This window comes from Vulpes vulpes, chromosome 11, assembly GCF_048418805.1.
Source record: "Vulpes vulpes isolate BD-2025 chromosome 11, VulVul3, whole genome shotgun sequence".
Lineage (NCBI taxonomy): Eukaryota > Metazoa > Chordata > Mammalia > Carnivora > Canidae > Vulpes > Vulpes vulpes.
This window is the reverse complement of record NC_132790.1, coordinates 78,830,179-78,852,560: the sequence shown is the minus strand read 5'-3', so window position 1 is coordinate 78,852,560 and position 22,382 is coordinate 78,830,179. Positions and strand designations below refer to the sequence as shown.

The 22,382-nt window shown below is 36.5% G+C and overlaps 1 protein-coding gene across 7 annotated transcripts in view; it reads right to left on the bottom strand.

Annotated features, from left to right (window-relative positions):
• The window catches only part of NEK11 (NIMA related kinase 11), a 235,215-nt gene that overhangs the window by 210,290 nt on the left and 2,543 nt on the right, over positions 1–22,382 (bottom strand). For all 7 annotated transcript variants that reach the window (XM_072726830.1, XM_072726832.1, XM_026015522.2 and 4 more), the window contains one exon: positions 20,850–21,119. In XM_072726830.1, coding sequence (XP_072582931.1) covers positions 20,850–21,019 — 170 coding nt within the window. In that variant the 5' untranslated portion in view covers positions 21,020–21,119. The remainder of the gene's footprint in view (positions 1–20,849; positions 21,120–22,382) is intronic.

Sequence of the window (22,382 nt, the reverse complement as noted above, 5' to 3'; positions counted from 1 at the left end):
CCACAGGTTACCCAAGGAACAGAGAAATGAGAGGGGCAGAGCTAATATATTTTGAGCAATAACTTACAAAAATGCTGTTAATATTTATATTTAATATTTTTAACCATATAGTATAGACTGATAATTTAAGTAATTATCCAAAGTAAGTGGAGGGGCACCTGTCTTTGGCTCAGGTTGTGGTCTCAGGGTCCTGGGATTGAGCCCCACATTGAGCTCCCTGTTCAGTGGGGAGCCTGCTTCTTCCTCTCTCTCTGTCCCTCCCATCTGCTCATGCCCTCTCTCACTCCCTCTCCCAAATAAATAAATAATCTTTAAAAAAGATATGAACGCAGAAGAGTCTGACTTATAGCCAAGATGCTATTTCATTATTAATTGAACCTCTATCTAGTAGTTAAGACACTGATAACATTGAGAGCAGAGTAGACTAAGAAGGGACTGGATAACAATGTCACACAGTTCATGTACATGCCAGGGTTTCATGCCTTCACTCATTTTATTTCCCCTGCCTCTACCAGATTCATATTCATCCTGTGAGATTTGGCCCCTATGCTCTGTCTTCTACAATGTTTTCTCCATTCCATAAAAGTGGGATAAGTGCATCTCCATCTAATCTGCAAGGGGTTGAAAGTGCCTCTTTGCATCCTTGTTGACATTAGTCTGTAAACTCTTCGAAAGCAAGAGCCATGTACAATTTGTTTTTATTTTTTCCACATAGCAGCTTTATTGAGATATAATTTATCCACAATAAAATTCACTTTTAAAGTGTACAATTCAGTGGTTTTTAGTAGTATACTCCCATAGGTTTGCAATCATCACTACCATCTCAGTTTAGAACATTTTCATCATCATCTTTTTATGGACTAAATTTTTTGTTCCGTGCCCTCCATATTTATATGTTGAAATCTCAACTCTCAACACTTCAGAATATAATTAGTTATTTGGAGAGAAAGTCCTTAAAGGGATGATAAAGTTAAGCTGAGGCCATTAGGATGGGGCCCTAGTCCAATATGACTGGTGTCTTTATAAGAGAAATACACTACGGGCTCATGCAGGAGCACGCACATGCAACAGAAAGGCCATGTGAAGCAGAGCAAGAAGGTATCCAGCTACAAGCCAAAGAGAGGGATCTCTGAGGAAACCTTGATCTTGGATTTCCAGCCTCCAGAACTGAAAGAGAACACATTTCTATTGTTTAAGCAACACAGTCTGTGGTTTTATGTAATGGCAGTCCTAGAAAAATAATATAATCCCCAAAGAAACTTCTTACCCATTAGCAGTCACTTCTCCTTCCTACAGCCCACTATTGTTGGCAATCACTAACCTGTGATTTCTGTCTTTGTGGATTTGCCTATTCTGGATATTTTATATAAATGGATCATACAATATGTGAATATGTGTTCTTTTGTGACTGGCTTCTTTCACTTAGAATGTCTTCAAGGTTCATCCATGTTGGCTTTTTCATGGCCAAAATATATTCCATTGTATAGAGATACAGATATTTACACACACACACACACACACACACACACTTTTGGCTACAATGAATAATACAGCTAAGTACTTGTGTACAAGGTTTTGTGTTGACATGTTTTCCTTTGGGTGTACATCTAGAAGTAAGGTTGCTACCAATGATTAGAAGGGCCAGTGCTCGGTTTAATATTCTGCTGTCATTCTTACTAATTTTTAACAAAGGGGACTGTATTTTCATTCTGTACTAGGCCCCACAAATTATGTAGCCAGTCCTGCCTCTTTTATTCAAGCATAAAAACTATTTACAGTCAACTCTTGCTAAACTAACCAATCTCCTTCTTGGTCATCAGGTCAATTTTACTTTTACATATTTGGTAAAGCAAGGGAAGCCTGCCAATCCTCTATGTGTCTATCACTGCCATAAATATTCTTAATATGGAAGGGATGATTACAGAGGAAGAAGTCAAGAGGCCATAGGAACATTAAAAGGAACTGAAACATCTTTTTTGTTGAAGCAAATCAGGTGGTCAGAGCAATCAAACACCAGTGAGGCCACTTAAAAATTAACTCTAGAGTCAATAGAAAAAGCCAACCAGATGGGAATTAACTATATGCCTACTTTGATAAAACTGCTATTTGACACATATACCTCACATCATGTGGACAGATCTTAATTTGGTTCAGTTCCTGAAAGGACTATATGGAAAAATTAAATGCACACTGACAGAGCTTCAGTGAGTGATAAGACTCTCTAATGGGATTTTTATTACATCTTAAAATCAGGTTTATTTCTTGTGGATTACACTTCTATAATTCTAATTTAAGTCAGGGAAATAACTACTAAGTCATAATGGTTTTACCCTCTTTAAGAATGTATGTAGGAAACAAAATTAATGTATATAATAAAATTTCCTCTTGTATTTGAAACTCCAGCTCCAGGAAAACTACTCTGAAATAGAACTGAAGCAACTCATGGTAGTTTCAATGGACTAAAATACATTTTCATAGGAACCAAGAAAAATAATGCTTCTTAAAATACACTGAAAATACGTTTTCACTGTCAATTAAATTAGTTCTCCTGAACTAGAGATTAGTAATACCTTGTAGTTTATCTAGAATTTTTTTAAAAGCCATTTCAATTGAGTCATCCTTATAGAACTACTGATCAAACAAAACAATGCTGTTGAAGTACTTTTTCTTTTTAATACTATTATTAACGAGAAACAATATAAAAAGACAAATTTTTGGGATTTCCTGGATCAACTTTGATCAATTTTATTCTCACAGAAAATTCAGACAAATTAAAATTTAAAACTTCATCTTTAATCAATTAGAATGCATGTTTAAAATGTAATGGTTAAATCCTTAGTGAAGATCCAAGAAATCTCACATTCGGTCTGTTTTCTAGCACACCTTAGATTTGAGCTAAGCACCTCTGCAACATCTCAGCTGTGCCCTGGGACAGCTCCTGTCACCCAAACAGACGTGTCTGTGAGGATCACGGGGTAAAAAGTACAACTGTCTTAGGATCTCAAGTTAGGGGTGACTTCCGTCTCTTGTCAATATTAGAGTAGAAGTTATTTAAGGGAACTGAGATGGAAATTTCGAGACCTCAAGAGATGGTGATGAGACAATGGGTTTTATTTACATAAAATACAATGATAAACAATAGCTAGATATTATATCAACAGCTTTCAGAGCTCTGAAGAGCAGATTCTTGACTGTCTGAATGGCCCTAACCCGGGGCTGGTTTTGCTTTCTCTCAAATGGGGGACCAAGGACAGGAGAGGGTGGGTGCTTCTGCAGAGGGCATCTGTTCTGACCCTCTTTGTTATCTTCTCTCAAGAAAGAAACTAGGAGCCCTTGATGACTCAGCTCTACATCTGGATGTATAACAGCAAGCTTCTCTCTACCTCTACCAGAACTGTACATAGCACACTGCCATCATTTCTGATCAAGAGGGGCTTCACACTAGGGAGTTTCAAACACTGTACGTTTTCCCTCACTGCAACACAAAGCCCATATTTCAAGAGAGGGGGCACCCATATCTCTGGGTAACAAGAATAATAAACAGCAGTCACTGCACATTAGATCCATCTGCTCCCCAAAAGAAACCATTAGTGAAGGTGTCTGAAGACCTTCAGGCCCCACCTGGAGGAATTTCCTGAGGGCCTCCATCTCACTGACCTTGGCCAGGGAAAAACACACTAAGTGAGCTGGCCACTGAAGTAGAAACAAAAACTTTTCAGGCATCGAATGAATTCGAAGCCTGGATAACTGAATGCCCCTCTGAAAATTCCTAACTCCTGCCATATCTAGGGAGATTCTGTCTTCAAGGGCAGGAACAGGAACAGGGACAGCTGTCCCCTCTGAGATCTCCCCATCCCACTTCCATGGCGTCCATTCATCCAGTGTCAAATCTCTTCTGCAGAGCAGAAAAAGATACACAAGACACGGAGAGAAGTGCTAGCCAGAGATTTTATATATATATATTTTTAAGATTTATTTATTCATGAGAGAGAGAGACAGAGAGAGAGGCACAGACACAGGCAGAAGGAAAAGCAGGCTCCATGCAGGGAGCCTGATGTGGGACTCGATCCCAGGTCTCAGGATCAGACCCTGGGCTGAAGGCGGCGCTAAACCGCTGAGCTACCCGGACTGCCCAGCCAGAGATTTTATAAGTCTCCACTGAGCTCAAGGCAGTGAAATGAGGTTAAGGCCCTTCAGAAGAAAACTTGAGCACCACTTCTCTCAACACACAGTCATCCTTATTCCGCTATAAAATGGCTCCAACTCTGCAGGAAAAGGAACTGAATAACACAAAGCATACTTGGTCTCTGTGCACTACTGCCCAGACACAGAAACATAAGCATATGGAAAAAGTTTGTGTCCTGCTGCTGGAAAAACAGAAGTATTAGGGATAGGTTTTGCTACAAAACTCCTTCCAATGATCTTTTGTCTTGGATGTTTTTGTCAGTTACTATTTACTATCATCTTAACACCAAACAATACAAACTATCTACTAGTATTTATCAGATAGACACACACCCACTCTCCCTATCCTCCTTCTCTGTTTTATTTTTTCCATAGCACTGAATCACATGTTAGCATATGATTTTATTCATTGTTTCTCTTCACAGCCCCACCAGAATATCCCCTCCCTAAGAACATGATTTGGTTGTGTTTGCTGCTGTATCCCACGCCTAGGACAGCACCTGATATTGTTAGGAATCTACCCGTTGACTAAAGGCTGAATGAAGGTGTTCACACTGTAGGTTACTTAAGGTAAAGATCCCTTCCTAATTGTTACTGACTGAATGATTCTGTTGCACTAAGTACTTGGCTGATATAAACTAGCCCCCCCCCCCCTTTTTTTTGCAGGGTCTGGAGTGATAGATCTTCAAATAATAAAAAAAAAAAAAAAAAAGTGATCCTTCACCACCCAGGGAACAGCAAGATGTCATGGCTCTCCTATCTCCCAGGGGTGACATGGCCTGGCCCGTTTATTATGATATCACCTTTACCTGAAGCTAGTCTTTCTGCTACAGCAGAAATAAGGCAAGTTTAACTAGCTTGGAGCAAGGAGGTGGCAGGGATAGGGTGCAATGCTGCCCAAGTGCACCTCTGATGGGTCATTTCAAACAGTGGTTTCACATATTAGGGGACAGTCATCAATCTAAATAATAAAGGCTGTCTCTGGGCCATTTTCAGCAATTCCATGTCTATCAAGTAGGCCCAGATGTCTTTCACTGAAAGAGTAACTCCTCTAGGTTTATCTTTTGCAACAGGGCTTATCCCTGATAAGTGGCCAAAATGGCCTTTTGTTCAGTGCTGCAGATTCATGAAGTGCTTCAAATGTTGACTGTTGACAAGAGCTCCAAGCCAGATTAAATTCTCTGTTGCATAGACAGTTGGGAAAAATGTTCCCCATACAGCTTTAAATGTATTTCCCATTTCTGGGCCGCCCCAACTGTAATACACTAGGAATTAAAATTTATATTCTGTAATTATCCTGTGAGAAACATAGTCACAATGCATTGTATTTTTGCATATTAAATTTTTTGGTGTTAAATTTACATTTAAAACATACCCCATTTTTTGTTGCCCCGTTTTACACCGTTTTATATTTAATAGACCCCAGAAGAATGGAAGTGACCCATATCTCTCTCAACCTCTAAGAGACCCTAATCCTTCTCACCACATGGCCTTTCTAACAGAGGTGAGTTCACATCCTACTTTCAATCTAAATGTCATTCTCTGGAGGAAAATGATGGTAGCTGCTTCATCTCTTAGGCAGCTATTAACTAAATGCTTGTTGAGTGAAACCGCTCTTTGCCATTCTCATGGACAGAATTAAGTTTGGCTAAATTTATGACTTTTTCTTTTGAGAGAGAACACACATACATCCTTGTGGTATCCATAAAGTAGGAATGTTCATGTAATGTGAAGATAATAAGAAAAACCAAATCATGCCAGTTAAAATGGTCTGAGGAAATAAAGATTTCCCCAAATTTATTTCTCAGCCAACTTGTGCTTTTCCTAGAAAGAAATTAAAGGAAGAAATTAAAAGTATATTAGTGATCTATTTTTAGCCTCTTATTCATTTCACCAGTGAAATTAAAATATTGGAAGATTGTAATTAAATGAAGATGACATTATGGTCCCTATGGGAAATACTGCTGTGTATTAATAGTTGGTTTGTATGTTACATTACCACCATCTGCTGTTCATGACAATCAGTTTCAAAATAGTGACTTTCCTTCTGATTCCCTTTACTAAATCTTTTGTAAATTTAAATACTACATATGCTTACGACCACTAATTTCAGCATGTAGCCATGGTGTCCAATTTGGGTAGTATTTCCTAAGTTGGGCTCCTCGCTATACCAGTGCTAGTAAGAATAGCTAGAAAAATAGGGAGTTCAGTGGTTAAACAAGTTTGGAAAAAACTCTTGAAGATTCACAATTTACCCCAGCAGATTTAAGTCCCTCAGTAAAAGAGTCCCTCAGTAAAAACAAACAAAAAATCTAAACAAAACTGGTTTAACTCTGTGGAACCAAGTGTTTTCTAAACTTGCATAATCGTGGAACTCCTTTTTACACAGAACACCTTATTAACATTTTCAAAAGTACCAGTGTTTGGTGCTTCATAGCTATAAATGTTTCATTGTATCAAATGCCTACAACAAAATTGGCTGATTTTACATGATGTTTGCTTATAAATAATGTGCCATCAAATTTATACATATTTTCTTACATAACCTCCAGGAGACACAGGATGGCAAAGTAACGTTGTCACTATCACTTCACAGAAGTTATTTCAGAAAGTGAAAAATCATCCCACCACTCGGCCTCAATAGCAGGTTTCCAGGGGTGCTTCTCAAGCTTTTCCAGCAAAATATCTCTAACAGCAAAGAAGGATAAATTCAGACCCCTGAAATGGGATTGCCAAAGGCAGGACATGTCTCTGAAATCTCATGCTTTGTTTTCAAATTCCTGCAAGATATAGTGCCATGTTTGTGAAATGACAAATGTTCAGGATTATTCACTGCAACAGTGTTTTTAACAACAAAAGATTAAAAACATCCCAAGTGTACGTCAACAGGAAGGTAAATAAATAATAGTATAGCCATATAGTGGAATATACTATACAACTGTTAAAGAATGGGAACACTCTCTAATACTAACATGGGAAAAGCTCCAAGATATTTTGGCATATGAAAAAAGCACAAAACAGAACTGTGTAAAATGTGAGTTTTTATCAGAAAGGAGCAAAAATAAGAATTCTAGAGTTGCTTATATATGCATATGGCAATTCCAGAAAAATCCATAGGAAATTATTAACAGTGGTTATCTTTTGGGGGAGAGAATGGGAACTCAGAAAAAGTAAGACAGGGATGAGAGGAAACTTTAAACAGTACATCTTTTTATATCTTCTGAGCCATATGAATGTGTATAACCTATTAAAATTTTATTAAACATTTAAAAGTCACATAAATTTTTTACATTGTGACATATTCACATCTGACCTAAAATTATTTTTAAGTATCCATATATTTTTAAAATAGTAAAACTAAATCCATATTTAAATTCCTGTTTGATGGATCATCTGGGACATCATATATGTAGTTCAGTGTGAAAAGCATGGGTTCAGCCCATTTAAAACTTGCTTGAACACGGATGCCTGTGTGGCTCAGCGGTTGAGCGTCTGCCGTTGGCTCAGGGCGTGATCTCTGAGTCCCGGGATCGAGTCCATATCAGGTTTCCTGCATGGAGCCTGCTTCTCCCTCTGCCTCTGTCTCTGCCTTTCTTTGTGTGTATGTCTCTCATGAATAAATATTTTTTAAAAATTTAAAAAACAAAACTTGGTTGGATAGCCTTCATTCCATTTGAAGAATCAACATATACACACACGCACACAAAATCTAGAACCTCTACTAGAAAGTGCTTGCTTAACAGTTTGGGACTTTTATCTTTAAGCTGGGGTTAGAACTCTGACGCTCAAAATCAGTACCAACATACTATTGGAAGTGACCACGCAGAAAATGCCACAAAACTGACATGGCAACTCCGAGTGTGAAGCATCACAGATTTCTGCCCATTCTTCCATGCCAGAGTGTTCAAGGGCAAAGCAAACTCCAAGGGCAAACCTCTGTTTTACAGCCCAAAATAAGTGGAATTTCAAACTCTCCAACTATTTTTAACACATTTTTTAAAGCTTGGTGGTTATTTTAAAAATAGGAATAATCAGTCTTGCTTAAACCAAAATATTTCCCATTATACGTCCTGGACCACCACCACAACAAAACAATTAGGCTTCTTTTGGTTACACTTTCATAGAACTTTCATTAAAATGCTTTTTATATATGTGAAAAAACCTGTGTCATTTATTTAAAGATATGGTCCAATAAATAAATAAAATACAACACAGCTATAACTCTAATGGAACAAGTGAATGCAATGTGACTAATGTCAATAAAATGAATTACATGTACCTGCATTTTACACCATGAAGATAATTTTGTATCCTTCTTTACTTCCTAAGAGTGGTTTAATTAACCCAAGTGCCATAAATATCTCTGAATTTCTCTTAAACCAAAATTTTATTTCTTGGTGTAAATAAAGCCAGAATTAAAAAGATAAACAGTGTGAAGAGATGAACCAATACAACACAACCAGCAGGGAGTCATTTGTTACTGCTTTCATTGATTCTGATTCTGTTTCAGAAGGCTGTTCTCTCTGGAATCCCTTCAGAGAAACAAATAGGCAGAGGTGACCGCATGGACTTCAAAATCTCCTGCAATCTCCTGATGATCTGTTGGATATTCATAAGTGGCAAAATGATTCCACCTTTAGGTTTTAGGTTTTACTTCAGTTGTAATAATGAGTTATGAATAATTGATCACTGGGTAATAAATTATTCAGGCAGGCACACAGTTTCCAAGGAATCCTGGAGTGAGTCTAGCTAATGGCATAATACAAGCCAGCAGCAGCTGCCGAGGGGACACCCCACAATTACCCCACACTGCAGTGGCATGGGTATAGTTAGTGCCTCTCGGTGTGGGCTTTTCAACAAGGGGCCATATTAATGCCTTCTGAATTTTTATAAAGTAGGAATCCCCCCAGGGTACTCTAGTGTCTGTCTAAGTGTAATTATGAGATACTGAGCTCTGACTTCTTCATCCGTCAAAGAAGGATATTTGCTATCAGCTGAGTACAATCTTTGCTGCTCAAACTAATGTTGAACCGAAAATCTGAACTCAAGAATGTATGTCTACACACACACACACACACACACACACACACACACACATGCAAGCACTTGTGTGTATACATACAGTTTTCATGTGTATGTATGTACATACAAACATACAAATACACACAGAGTTTTTATGGTTATGCCAGGCTGGCAACGTAATGCCAAAATAGCTTTACCTGGAGGAAATTATTATTTGCTTATCTCAGTTTTCAAAACCGTTTGAATGTAACTCACCTCTTATGAGCCCAAAACTCAACTTCTTCAAAGATGGTAAGGCTTACTAAAAGTCAACGTTGGATATGTGTCAAGTCCCACCCATATCAAATATCTAAATGCTTTACTTCTAAGTATTGTTAAATAGCCTTGCAAATCACAACTTTCATTGATCTTTCCTTTAATTTTCATTTATAAAACAATTCTAAAAATAATAAAACTACTCATTAGAGCTTGATAATCATTGTACAGAAATATCTTTCAAAGAAACGTGAATTGGGATGCCTGGGTGGCTCAGTGGTTGAGCATCTGCCTTTGGCTCAGGGCGTGATCCCATGATTCAGGGATGGAGTCCTGCACTGGGTTCCCCACAAGGAGTCTACTTCTCCCTCTGCCTGTGTCTCTGCCTCTCTTTCTGTGTCTCTCATAAATAAATAAACGGAATATTTAAAAAGAGAGAGAGAACGTTAATTAAAAGCAGCTGATCAACAAATGGCAAATCAAATTTTGTAAAAAAAAATAGATAGGCTAATCTTGCCCCCAAATCCACAGTATCTGCATTTGTGCAAGGCCAATGAAATGGGAGAGAAGGGAGTGAGACAATGAAAAGCTACTGGACCAAAAATCTTCCTCAAATTTTCCCCAAGGGAAGACAAGTGTAACTACCTAATTAGATTTTTAAGGGTTTCTCTAAGTTCAAATTTATAAGGGAAGTGGAAATGTCAATAAAGCTTTAATGAAAATGCTGAGTGCCCATCGCTATGGGAGAAGTTGAGGAAGCTAACATCCAAACACATTCTTTTTATTATTTTTTAATTTAAATTCCATTTAGGTAACATATACCAAAGGTAATACACATTACTAGGTAATACATATTACCAAAGTATCAGGTGTAGAATTTAGTGATTCATCAGTTGCATATAATACCCAGACACATTGTAATCAAAGCTTCAATATTCTAAATGTTCTACTCTTAGAAATTTGGAAACCTAGAACACATGACTAGAGGATCAACATACACTTTAAACTTCCTTCCTCACTTGCTCGATAAAGGTCATGAAAAGCAAAGCCTATAATTCTTCTCTGAACTAAAACCAAGAATATTGACTGGTCTGAACCCAAAGATTAAAAACCGACATTCAGCTCAAACTATGAAATTTCACAATGATTATCACTAGAAACTGCAAAATCAGCCAGTTTAACACTCTTAGAAGTTTTCATATATCATAGTTCAAGGTTTTTTTCCAAACACATTTTCTAAAGTTTGCTTTTTCAATAACTAAAACTTTAGGTGGGTTTTTCACATAAATAGTAAATAACAGCACTGCTGTAACAAGTACATTCTATAGCATATATCAAACATTTCATAATTGTTCATTCATACTTATAAATATTAGGTACCAGGGGCCATGAAAGCAGCTGAAAAATAAAAAGGGATTGTGTTCTCGTTAAAGTATGGAACAGGTCAGTGTCATGGTATTTTAATTAATTAATTAATTAATTAATTAATTAATTATATTTATTTATGATAGACATAGAGAGAGAGAGAGGCAGAGACACAGGCAGAGGAGAGGGAGAAGCAGGCTCCATGCAGGGAGCCCGACGCGGGACTCAATCCTGGGACTCGATCCTGGGACTCCAGGATCGCGCCCTGGGCCAAAGGTAGGCGTGAAACCGCTGAGCCACCCAGGGATCCCCAGTTTCACGGTATTTTAAAGCAATAAATGTCATATAATACTAACTCCTTATTTTTAATACTACATGAAATTATTTACACAATTAGCGCAGTACAGAAGCTACTTTTAGAACTTTGTGTCAACCATGTCTATTTCTCATATAAATATAAATTTACAAATCACTAGGTTCCAAAAACTAAGTTTAGGAATAACTGGCCAAGGAACTAATAGTAACCTAACGGTTGCCTTTCCCCCCTGTTGACTTTTAAGTCGTGCACATCACTCTAAATTCCCTATTTAGAAATGGATGTCATGGCAACTCAACTTTTTTCCCCAGGAAAATTGGCTCAAGTGTAATAAAGTGACCCAGAAACTAATTTTAACCTGAGAGCTTTCCACCTTCTCATTTCTTTGATGTTTACATTATAGATGTATCTCATTCCAACTTCTTTAAAGGTGGATATCACAACTCAAATTTCCAGTTCAAAATAGTCATGAGGTTAGGTGCTAGCCGAAACTACCCACAAGGCAATGCATGTGTCAAAAAAGGAATCAGATCAGTACAGAAAGGGAAAAGCTGACAAAAGAAAATCCCTCCCTCTGCTGATCCTGTTGGAGTAAGTGATGGGTACAGGGAAACCACTTGCCCTGTGTCAGGCAGAGTATTGGACTGTTTGACTCACCAAAAGCTATTAGAGAAAAAAAGTCTCACAAGAAGGCTGCTTGAAAAGAACCAAAAACAAGAGGGTTAGTTACAGATTATACTTAAGGGTGCTTTGCTTTGGGCCAGGAAATTAAAGTTAGAGATTAAATATTGAAAAATATTCTGATACTACCCATTAAAACCCTGAATTTGGTTATTGAGGTTCCTCTGGAATCCATTAAGAATCATGTCATCTCCCTGAAAAAAGTACACTTTTGACTGGGAGGGGGGGGACTTGAACTATATTACACACACAAAGTTTTGTTCTTGCATATTATTCACTCATCCTTAAAATATTTTACTTATTGAATAAATGAGACAAAATAACAGTTAAAATAGTAGGCTTACATAAATCTTATATTTTAAAAATTTGGGGTAGTCAACAATGACAATGTAAAGGGACCAGCATATCTAATTACACTTTTAAATTATCATTTACCAAAATAACTTAGATATCCCCCAATCTCACACGTTTAAATGAATAATATTCCTTATTTGTTAGGGTATTACTCAATGTTGGCAAAACCATTAGCTTCCCTGCTCACAAATCCAACAAAACAATACATAAGAAGAACAGAGTAGAATAAGTAAGGAATTTAAACAGTCTAAAAATCTAATAGTAATTTGCCTATATTCTTTTCCTGTCAACAATCTAGTTGTGATTTTTTTTTAGTTGTGATATTTTTAATAATTCACTTCCATTTTCTCTCAAACAATAGTGATGAGGGGGAAAAAAAGCATTAAAAAACAAAGGCTTTTCGTGTGCTGTTGTCTTCTTTCTAAATGGTTCTTGGTGATTCAGTCTTCAAAGCAGGCTTTTTTGGCCCCCTGCCCAAGCCAAAATGAAACTGAGGGGTTCCCCACATCCTACTCATCCTAAAATATTTTACTAGTCATCTCTCATCTGTAAATATTAAAAACCAAATAAAAAGCTCATGACTCTTTTTACGTTAATACATACGATGAAGCAGTCTCAGGAAAATGTAAATCATTTACCCCAAAATGTTGACTTTATTACTTTGATTGAGATAAGTCAAGGTAACTGTGCACTCTTGCATTTTATTCTCTTTTTCCTTATCTCCCAAACCTTAAATATTGTAAGATGGCCAGAAGCTCAGGGGCTTGATTTTGTAACAGATAGAGAATTGGTAAAGCCCAAAGTGAAGTCCAAGTTCAAATTTACCCTTCTCATATTTACCTAAGAGGAACCGATGAGCAAGATCCTCTAGAACACGAGCTGTTTTAAAAGAAATTTTAATATGTTTTCATATTATAATCTCTCTTAAAAGATTGAAGATTTTAAGGGAACAAGACTTGATCACAACAATGAAAACTGTTTTCTGGCAGGGCAAAATGAAATCATTAGTTTCCTCCAAATTGTTTTAATAACCCCACTGCATAAACCATTGAATCCTATTAAACTAACTCAGCCTACTCAATACCCGGTCCTCCCACCACAGATACCCAGTGGGGAGAATGCCTGGTCATAAGATAAAAATAATAGCTTTAATAAAAGTACATAAAATGGGCTCAAAGTTGGACTTATTAAATCTACTAATGTCTTGTTTAGAATGAGTCAAAACTGAAAGCAAGGATATGTTAAAATGATTAAATAAATTGGACAGAAATACATAAATAGGTGTTTATACTAATACTAAGTAGGTGCAATATATAAGCACTAGCATTGTGAAAGCTACCAGCTACTAAATAGAAGAAATTACTCACATTCTGAGTCACCGAAAGCTTATCTCAAATATTATAAAAATCTATGCATTCTGGTAAGGACTACTACTCATTTTTAACTATTTTTTGACACTGTCAGGCTACAATCATCAATTTATTAATTCGCTAAGAGGAAATAATATCCTTTTTTATAAATGGTGAAAACTTATATACAGAAAGGAAGGCTTTTCAAGCTCATTCCTTACAATATGAAAACTGATTTCTCTATTTCTCTCTGTGTCTAAAATAAACTTGAAAATGGATGAAGTCCTTTTTTTTTCCTAATTACAACTGAGCATGTCAGCAAATGTGGTCATAATTCAGAACTGGCCCAAACACGCTTCAGTTGAATGACAGAGAATGCCCATCACTTCTCAGTGATTGAATCTTGGTTCTTCATTAGTTTTCCAGGGTTATACCACTGTCAGAAAGGATATGTTGGAACAATCATTACATTAAATCCCTGAGGATGCTAAAAGGTACAATAGTTTTTTTACTTCTACTTCAAAGAGTTTACCAGAATAAATATATTCAATAAAAGGGAACTAACTGCTATCAATGCCATACAATGGACTATTATGCAAGCATTTAAAACAATGCTTTTAAGAGTACTTAGTAACATGGGAAAATACGTATATCTTAGTGCTTCAAAGAAGATGCAAAATTATATATACATTGAATGGAACTATTCTCCCCACCCGTTTGTCTAGTTCAGTGATCCTCAAAGTATAGTCTTCAGGCCAGCAGCAACAGAGGGCAGAGATGCAAATTCACAGGCCTCACCCAGGCTTGCTAAATCAGAAACTCTAGGAGTAGAGCCCAGCGATCTGCATTTTAGCAGCCCTCCAGGCAATTCTGATGCCTAATAAAGTGAGAAAATCACTGGCTGGTTCTTAATCATCCTTCAGGTCTCAGCCCAAACAATACATTCTCAGAAGCCTTGCCTCATCCAGCACTATGCTGCCAGCTTAGATGGGTCTATCATACTTCATAGCAACCAAGACTTTCCTTTCACAATGGTTATGTCGGCTTATGATGATACAATTAGAGTTCTTATTTCCCACTAGACAAGATATTCTAAAGCCTAGTAGAACATTTGAATCACCTGGAAGCTCTCAAAAAGCCCAGATACCTGGGGTGTGGCCCAACTAAAACAATGTTCTAGGGTATGACTCCAACATGTATTTTTTAAAATACTGTGATTCTATTCTTTGGCCAAGGTTGAGAACCACCAGACTCAAGCACCTTGAAGTGCAGGTGATCAGCAAATAGTGACCAACATTCATTGAATTAACATGTGGAGTTATTTTTTTTTTTTACTTTTATTTTCTCTGTGTTGTTTTCTTAAAACTTTAACATGGTACAAAATTCCAAATGTACAAAAAGGATTCAGTGAAAAGTACATCTCCTTCACTTTCATCCTCCATCTCTGAGGCAACCACTGTGACCAATACTATATGTTTCCTTAGAAGAGTGAATAAATATTTGTCAACACACATAGAAAAGACCAGAAGTTGGGTGGCAAGATTATAGAATTATTTTCCCACTTTATGCACAGCTGCACTTTTAATAAAACATATGCATATTACTTTCATTATAGGAAAAGAAGGTACCCTAAAGATAACTGAATGTATGAGCATCCAGAGTTGTTCAGAAGATGCACAGTTCTGAAAAAAATAGTCACTTTGGAACAATGTTCTCTTGTCATGAGGAAGAGACTCTTTATTTGGCTTAAGCAAAGAGCTATTCAACTATTCCCTCTACTTCATTTTGGCTATATTTTTACTTCTGATTAGATATTCAGCTTCTCTAGAACTCTCATCAGAAAATGGTGCAAGAAAAAAAAAAAGAAAGAAAATGGTGCAAGGACACATGAAAAGAGATACTATTCATTCTAGGCCCTGAATTAAGAAGTGGCATTATGATTTACAGATCTGTCTTGTCTGAATTTAGTTAGCATGAGCCCCTACCAAAATTGACTATCTCTAAGTATATTAAGATGAAAAGCTGAGGACTGGATCCTAGTGTGGTGGTTTAATGATGGTTCTGTCCTTCAAAGGTCCTGACTCCCTCAGTCCCAGCCCTGTTGATGACTGTATCTCAACAGAACATTCTGGAACTGGTACAGAAGTCTGAGATGCTCTCAGGAAGAGACTGGGCTTAGGAGAGCTATCTGACAATAATGGACCCAGACTGTTGTGGGGTTTTATTGATTTTTATTATTCTTGTTGAACCTTTATGACTTTTCACCTCCTTTATTCTTAAGGTCTAAGGACCTCTCTCCTCTGCTGTCAGTGGGACTAATTCTAGCAGCAGCTCTTAGTCCTCTCTCCTCCATTATGCTTCTGTGGCTGGGTGAGAAAACTGCCTGTTAGGACTTTAAAAAATTTGTTCTTCTATAGGCTCAAGAGCTATCCCAGGAGGCAAATGCCCAGGCTTGAAGACATTTTTCTAAGGACTTGGTAACTTTTCTGATTTGACTCCAGTCCTTATCTCATGCTGTAGACATTTGATACTGAGAAGAAATGTTCTGTGGAGAGAGAAGCATTTCCATGCTAACCATGCTGACCATATTTAGGCAAAGGCCAATGTGTTAAGTAAATAGTTAAAGAAGGAAATATTTGGATATTTACACTGACAGGACCAAGGGGGAAAATATGAAAGCTCTTGGATAATTCACAAAAACTAGTAAAATAAAAACGATAGATAACTAGGAATGGATGTGAGCAGTGGCCAACAACTCTAAGAGCAAAGTGGCATATAGATGTTTAAATATTATACTGTTTGCTAGCTGTTTTGTGCATGTTAATTGTATCTTCTAGACTGGAAGTTCCTGAGAGCCAAGCCTTAGCTCCTACTGCTTCAGTTTCCTTACTGGTGCTTAGAACAAAGCAAAGGTTTAATACATAAATTAAATACTAATGTGTTGACAAACTAAAAGACTACAGCACCAAATCAACTCTAAATAATAATGTCACTGTATTTTAAGTTGATGAAATTAAAAACAGCACTATAACCAGCATTCTATGCTGATAAGATGAATGTTGAAATTCATTCCAACTGTGGCCATGATTAATCATGTATAAGTAATCATGTACAAGTTTAATCATGTATCTTAGGGTAAGCCTACTTCCTCAACGTCTCTTTTCTATTAAGTTACATGCACTGTGATAAGGGCCAAAGAACTTCTTAGCTCATCAAAATCTGTGGTTTGCTTAAAAAAATAAAGTCTGACAGCTTAACAAAAATATAAAATTATGAAGTAGAATTAGAACAATATTTATAAATATCAGTTAACATTATCATATCCTCACATCCATTAGACCAGAGTTTCTATAATTATGAAAGAAAATATTCCTAAATATTGTTTTATAAATTTCATGATGCAGATTAAAAGAAAAACCTCTTTGTCATTCAATACTCATTTTAAGTTTAATATTATTCTACTGTGATAACTAAAAAAGGAATGGCAGATCTTTATGTCAAAAAGAAAACTCTCTCCAAACACACATTAATCAAATGTCATGCCTGTAGCTTCTTTTTAATCCCATAGCTAATGCAGAAAGTCAATAAAAATATAAAGGAATGTGGTATGTCCATTGTAATTAAAATGCACACAGTATATGAAAAATGTCAATGGTAGAGTGATGCCCCCAAGTGGCATAATGATAAATTGCAATACTCTGGTGGAAAAGTTAGAAAAGTAGAAAAGTTAGAAAAGTTAGAATAGTATATTCTTTTTGTTTAGTTCTTTGATTAAATCTAAAAGTGCATTTTACATAATCCTAGATTTCACATTTTCACATAAATGTCCTATGGACCATCTCAGATTCATGGTATACTCTAGTCACTCTAATGGGATACTAAGAGATAGTCTGGTACATAAGGTTATGATATACTTTCTTTATAATCTCAAAAGATTAGGGGTATGTCTACAAAACAATGAAGGGAGTCAGATCTACCCTGATCTATTAAGGGAATAACATTCATAACATAGAAACATTTCTGGTATTATTTTCTACCCATCTCTGACACTAACCAATTCCCTGTTTGCAGCCTATTATGTAAAGCATAATTTATTTATCTTTTTAATTTTATTTATTTATTCATGAGAGATACACAGAGAGAGGCAGAAACATTGGCAGAGAGAGAAGCAGGGTCCATGCAAGGAACCTGATGCGGGACTAGATCCAAGGACTCCAGGATAACGCCCTGGGCCAAAGGCAGGTGCCCAACCACTAAGCCACCCAGGCGTCCCTGTGTAAAGCATAATTTAAAATCTTATCTAACCAAATTGCTTGGAGAATGGGTGGTGCTAATTAATGTGGTTTGCTCACAGACTGAAGATTCAACTGGTAGCTAAAAGGTCAACATTCTGAGGATCAATTGCTTTTTGAATACAAATACAAAAGAATAGATGACAATAGAATTGTTACAATCTCAAGAAAGATCCTTGAATAAGATTTTAAAATCCCATGCCTGAGATCAGATTTGAAATGTGATTTGAGAGATTTCTCCCTAAAAGTAGAATGCAAAAGAAACACTTTCACTTAATAGAGAGTACAGTTATTGGGTGACTAGATAAAGTTTTATTAGGCTTCCTTTAATTATTCCTTTAACTTGGACTATTTATAAATAAGATGAATCTCAACTGCTATTGAGTAATATCCATAAGGTAATATGATAGTCTGTATTTTACACATCTACTTACAATTAAATTTATGTCTCTTTATAAATATATCTATTTATATATTATATACTCTTTATTATATGTATTTATCTTGATATTTCATATATTTATAGATATCTTATTTAATCCTATTATGATCCTATGAAGTATCATATCCATTTTACAGATAAGAAAACTGAAGCTCAGATTAGGAAACTGCATAACCTTAATCTTATAGTTACGAACAAGACTGGCTTTACATCTTCACCTGTTCATCCTCAAAGCCTGTGGTCTTAACCACGACAAGTTACAGCCTTCCTTCTAGCATTCTAGGATTTTGTGAACAGCCATTGTCATGATTCTTCATGATTTTAGCAGAGAGTTTTAAAATCAATTGATCTAAAATCAAATGTCTAAAGACGGGCAGGTAGTAGAAAGGTGTGATACAGCTGGGTAAAAGAGACAGTGAAGAGTGGCAACACATGGCTAATTACGGGCAACTAATTTAGACTGAAAAAGAAACACTGTTTAGGCCAAAGGAAACACATCTGAAGGCTAAATGTAGCCTGTCTGTCATATGTTGTAGAGATTCTGATGATGGATTGTTTTTCAAGAGATTCTATGCTAGATTTTCTGGTATCAAGTAATTTGTCAGTTATCCTCACTGTTGGGTTCATCCCTCACACCTAGGCTTCATCTGCCATATTCAGCCCAAGTTACGTGTTTTCAGACTAATAGGGCAAGTACAGGAAAAGTTATTGACAAATCACTTCCCAACCAACCAACCAACCCTTTCCTCTCCATTTCTCTCCTCCTGCCCCAACACCTACACACTTCACTTCACACACATCCATCATCTCAAGTCTGAAGCTTTCAAATTTGGTCTTCCTACATCTTATTTTGCATCCCTGTGTTCAACTTTTTAGCCCTCCTATGAATTCCTTTAAGATTTTTCACATTCCTCACTCATTGAAAAAACCAAAATCAAATATAGTCTTTATGATGAGGGATAAAAAAGCAGAAAAACGTTCACCTTTAGCCCAGAAGGCTGACCTACAGCCTGCATAGTTTCAATAAGGATCACATATGTACTGATTAGTATTATTTGAAGGGTATCATGACTGTTGGTATATCTCCCTGACAGTTAATACTGAGCTGAATGGTAAGCACCAGAGAAATCTTGCAGCAGTAGTTACAAGTGGAAATTCAAAGAAAACATGTATGATCTAATATTCCCTGCATGTCCCACCCCCTTGAACACAAAGCATATAAACACCAGCTTCATACAACAAAAGTGCTGCTCTTTCTGCTCATGGGTCCTATCCCTGTGCTATAATAAGAGCATCTTTTTGCACTGAAAATGTCTCAAGAATTCTTTTTTGACCAGTTGCTTGTGGTCCCACATCATATACAATGTGATTTTTACAAGTTCTGGGTCAAATATAGGTCCTACTCTCAATATTTCCATAAAGGTACTCTAGTAATTTTCAGAAATTTATCATTCTGTCTTACATGGGTGGAAAAGTACCTCTAGGATTTCTGGAATTCTTTTTGATAGGTGTCATGAACCATGCTCTAAGGATACCAGAGAAGTGCCAGCATTGTTGCCATTCTTCATGTAGGAATTTACTGAAAACTATGAAATTTTGGACATAAAGACCATTTAAAAAGTTGATTTTGAAAATAAAATAGTAGCATCAACATTTACCTTTATAATTTCTATGTAATATTAAGAAGTAGAAAATGTCTATTTATTACATTGATTGTAATATCCAGTGGGCAAAAGCTGAAAGAATTTTAAAAAGCCTCAAAATCTCTGAAAAAAAGAATTATGGGATGGAAATCTGTTCTTCTAGAGTTAAGGACTGATGTCTTATTCATTCCTCCTCTGCTTTGTCTTTTTCCTGTGTTTCTGATGTACAAGTTTTTATTTTAACTCCAATTCCAACTAACTTATCACTGCAGCAAATTCAAACAACTTAAAGCTAGAAAGGAAGATTCATCCTTATCTGTAACAGACAACAGCATTACAAGTTTTTCTCTACTGTGAAAGTTTAAAGTCCTATCAAAATCAAAGAAAAGGAAGTAACAAGAGGGCCCTCGATATTATTAATGTGATTTTAGATGGGAGCTCCTGCTTGGTTTAAATGCCTAATTTGAGAATTGTAGGACTTCAGACTTTGAAAAACTCCTCCATAGAAGAAAGCCAAGGAAAATTAATACCATTTTTCCCTTAGTACACCCTATTCACTTCAAGTGTGAATTACCATTTATTTGCATTTCATAACATTTCTAAAATTGCCATCATTATAAACAATTCTTACTTTCTCATTCAAGAAGTCCCAATCAAGTTAAGTGGAAGCAATGTTGTAATTGAGACTCTGGTATGCATAAAAATATTATTTTCACTTAATCTACCCCATTTCCCATCTCTAGGTCATTTGGGTACTTCACTCACCTGCTGAAATGCCTTTAAAAAATCTTATCTTTAGACACCATTCAAGAAGTTTTTCTATCACTTACTAAGTTCTTAGAATCTCAAATGCAAAGAGTAAACGATACTCCATGTTCTTAATGAGCTAAGAGCTATGCATACAGGGCAGCCAACTCAAAATTTGTATGAAGTATTTTTACTTACAATTCCTCTCCTTGTTTTGCTTTCTTGTCTGAAACCAGATAGACAGTCCCAAAACTTCCACTACCAAGTTTTTGTTGAAGCACATATCTTCTTGCAATCAAAGTCTTTGGATAAGTAGAAATGGCTATTGATTCATTCGCATACTTAGCAGCCTCTTGGAATTTCAGCATGGCTCCCAACAAGAGAGAACTGGTTCATATGCTTACAGAAATTTAATATTCAAGTCTCCTAGAAGATGGCCAAATTCATCCAGGTAGCATCAGTCAATCCCTTAAAAGTGAAAAGTCCAGAGATCAGGCAAGCCTAAAGAATGCTATTGTATTCCTAGCGATATGTAGAAGTTTTTGACAATGATATCTGCAACTTTGAGTAGTGGATTCAATGACACCACATTTAGTGACTGAGAGAAAAATGTCAAAAGGTGGAGATACTGGCAGATTCTAATAGAAGACAGTCTTTCACAGGAAGAGAGCTTTCCCTCATACATCTGAATATGGCAAAACTGAGTTACAGTTAATGTGTTTAAGAGTTATACTCCCCACCTACTTTTTTTAAAAATCCAAATATAAGAACATTTATTCTTATATTTATTTTGTTGTGCCCGAGCTTGCGAATCTGAGAACCACCAAGGAGGCGACACCGATGCAAACACACGAGGGTTTATTTACAAGCTCGAGCCTGGGTCCAAGTACACCCAACACAGCGGAGCAGGGACTTGGACCCCTAGACTAGAGGCTTAGCAGCCTTTTAGGGGCCAGTGGCCAATGGGATATGCAGAAAGTTGCACAGTCATGTTGGTTCATTCGCAGGTGGCCCATTGAATTACATTTTACCCTAAAGTATCCACTTGAACTGGCCTATCACTGAGCCGGATTTCCTATTAGAGTGTGCCCTGAGCTTGACTAGGGTGGGGCAGTGTCCTAAGCAGGTCGGCACAAGGCGGGTGCAGCACAAAATGGAGTCAGTCCTGCTCTGCTTGTCCAGGGGTAGGGGATTTTTGTTAAATTTCCTGGGTCCCACAATTTCTTAAAATTTATTTCTTAAAATCTATACATTTGCATCAATCTTTTCGTAAGTCTTTCTTCCCACCTTATGTCTGTTTTGATTAACAAACAGTGAGTTAGGATCACACTAGAAATTAGCATAGAATTTTTTTCTGTAGATATTAAACCATGGCTTTTGCATTTATTAGAATAGATGTGAAGAGGAACAAAGACTTCAGAATATATTTTTCCCATCCTAAACCAATTCTGATCTAGTTTCTGAAGTTATTATACACACTGTGTATAGAGTAATCTCTCTGGATTGGAAATAAGTGTCACAAATGCAGTTCAAACCAAAAACTGTGTTTTGATGATAGCTGAATATACATGTGTTATAATTCCTCAAGGGACTATAAATGTGCAGCAGGATTATGAAAAGTAGGACTGTTTTATATGAGTGTATGCCCAGTAAAATCACTTTTACTTCATCAAAATGTAAAATGTTTTGTTAGTAATCATGAAAAGTGGATTTGTTCAAAATCTATGAAAA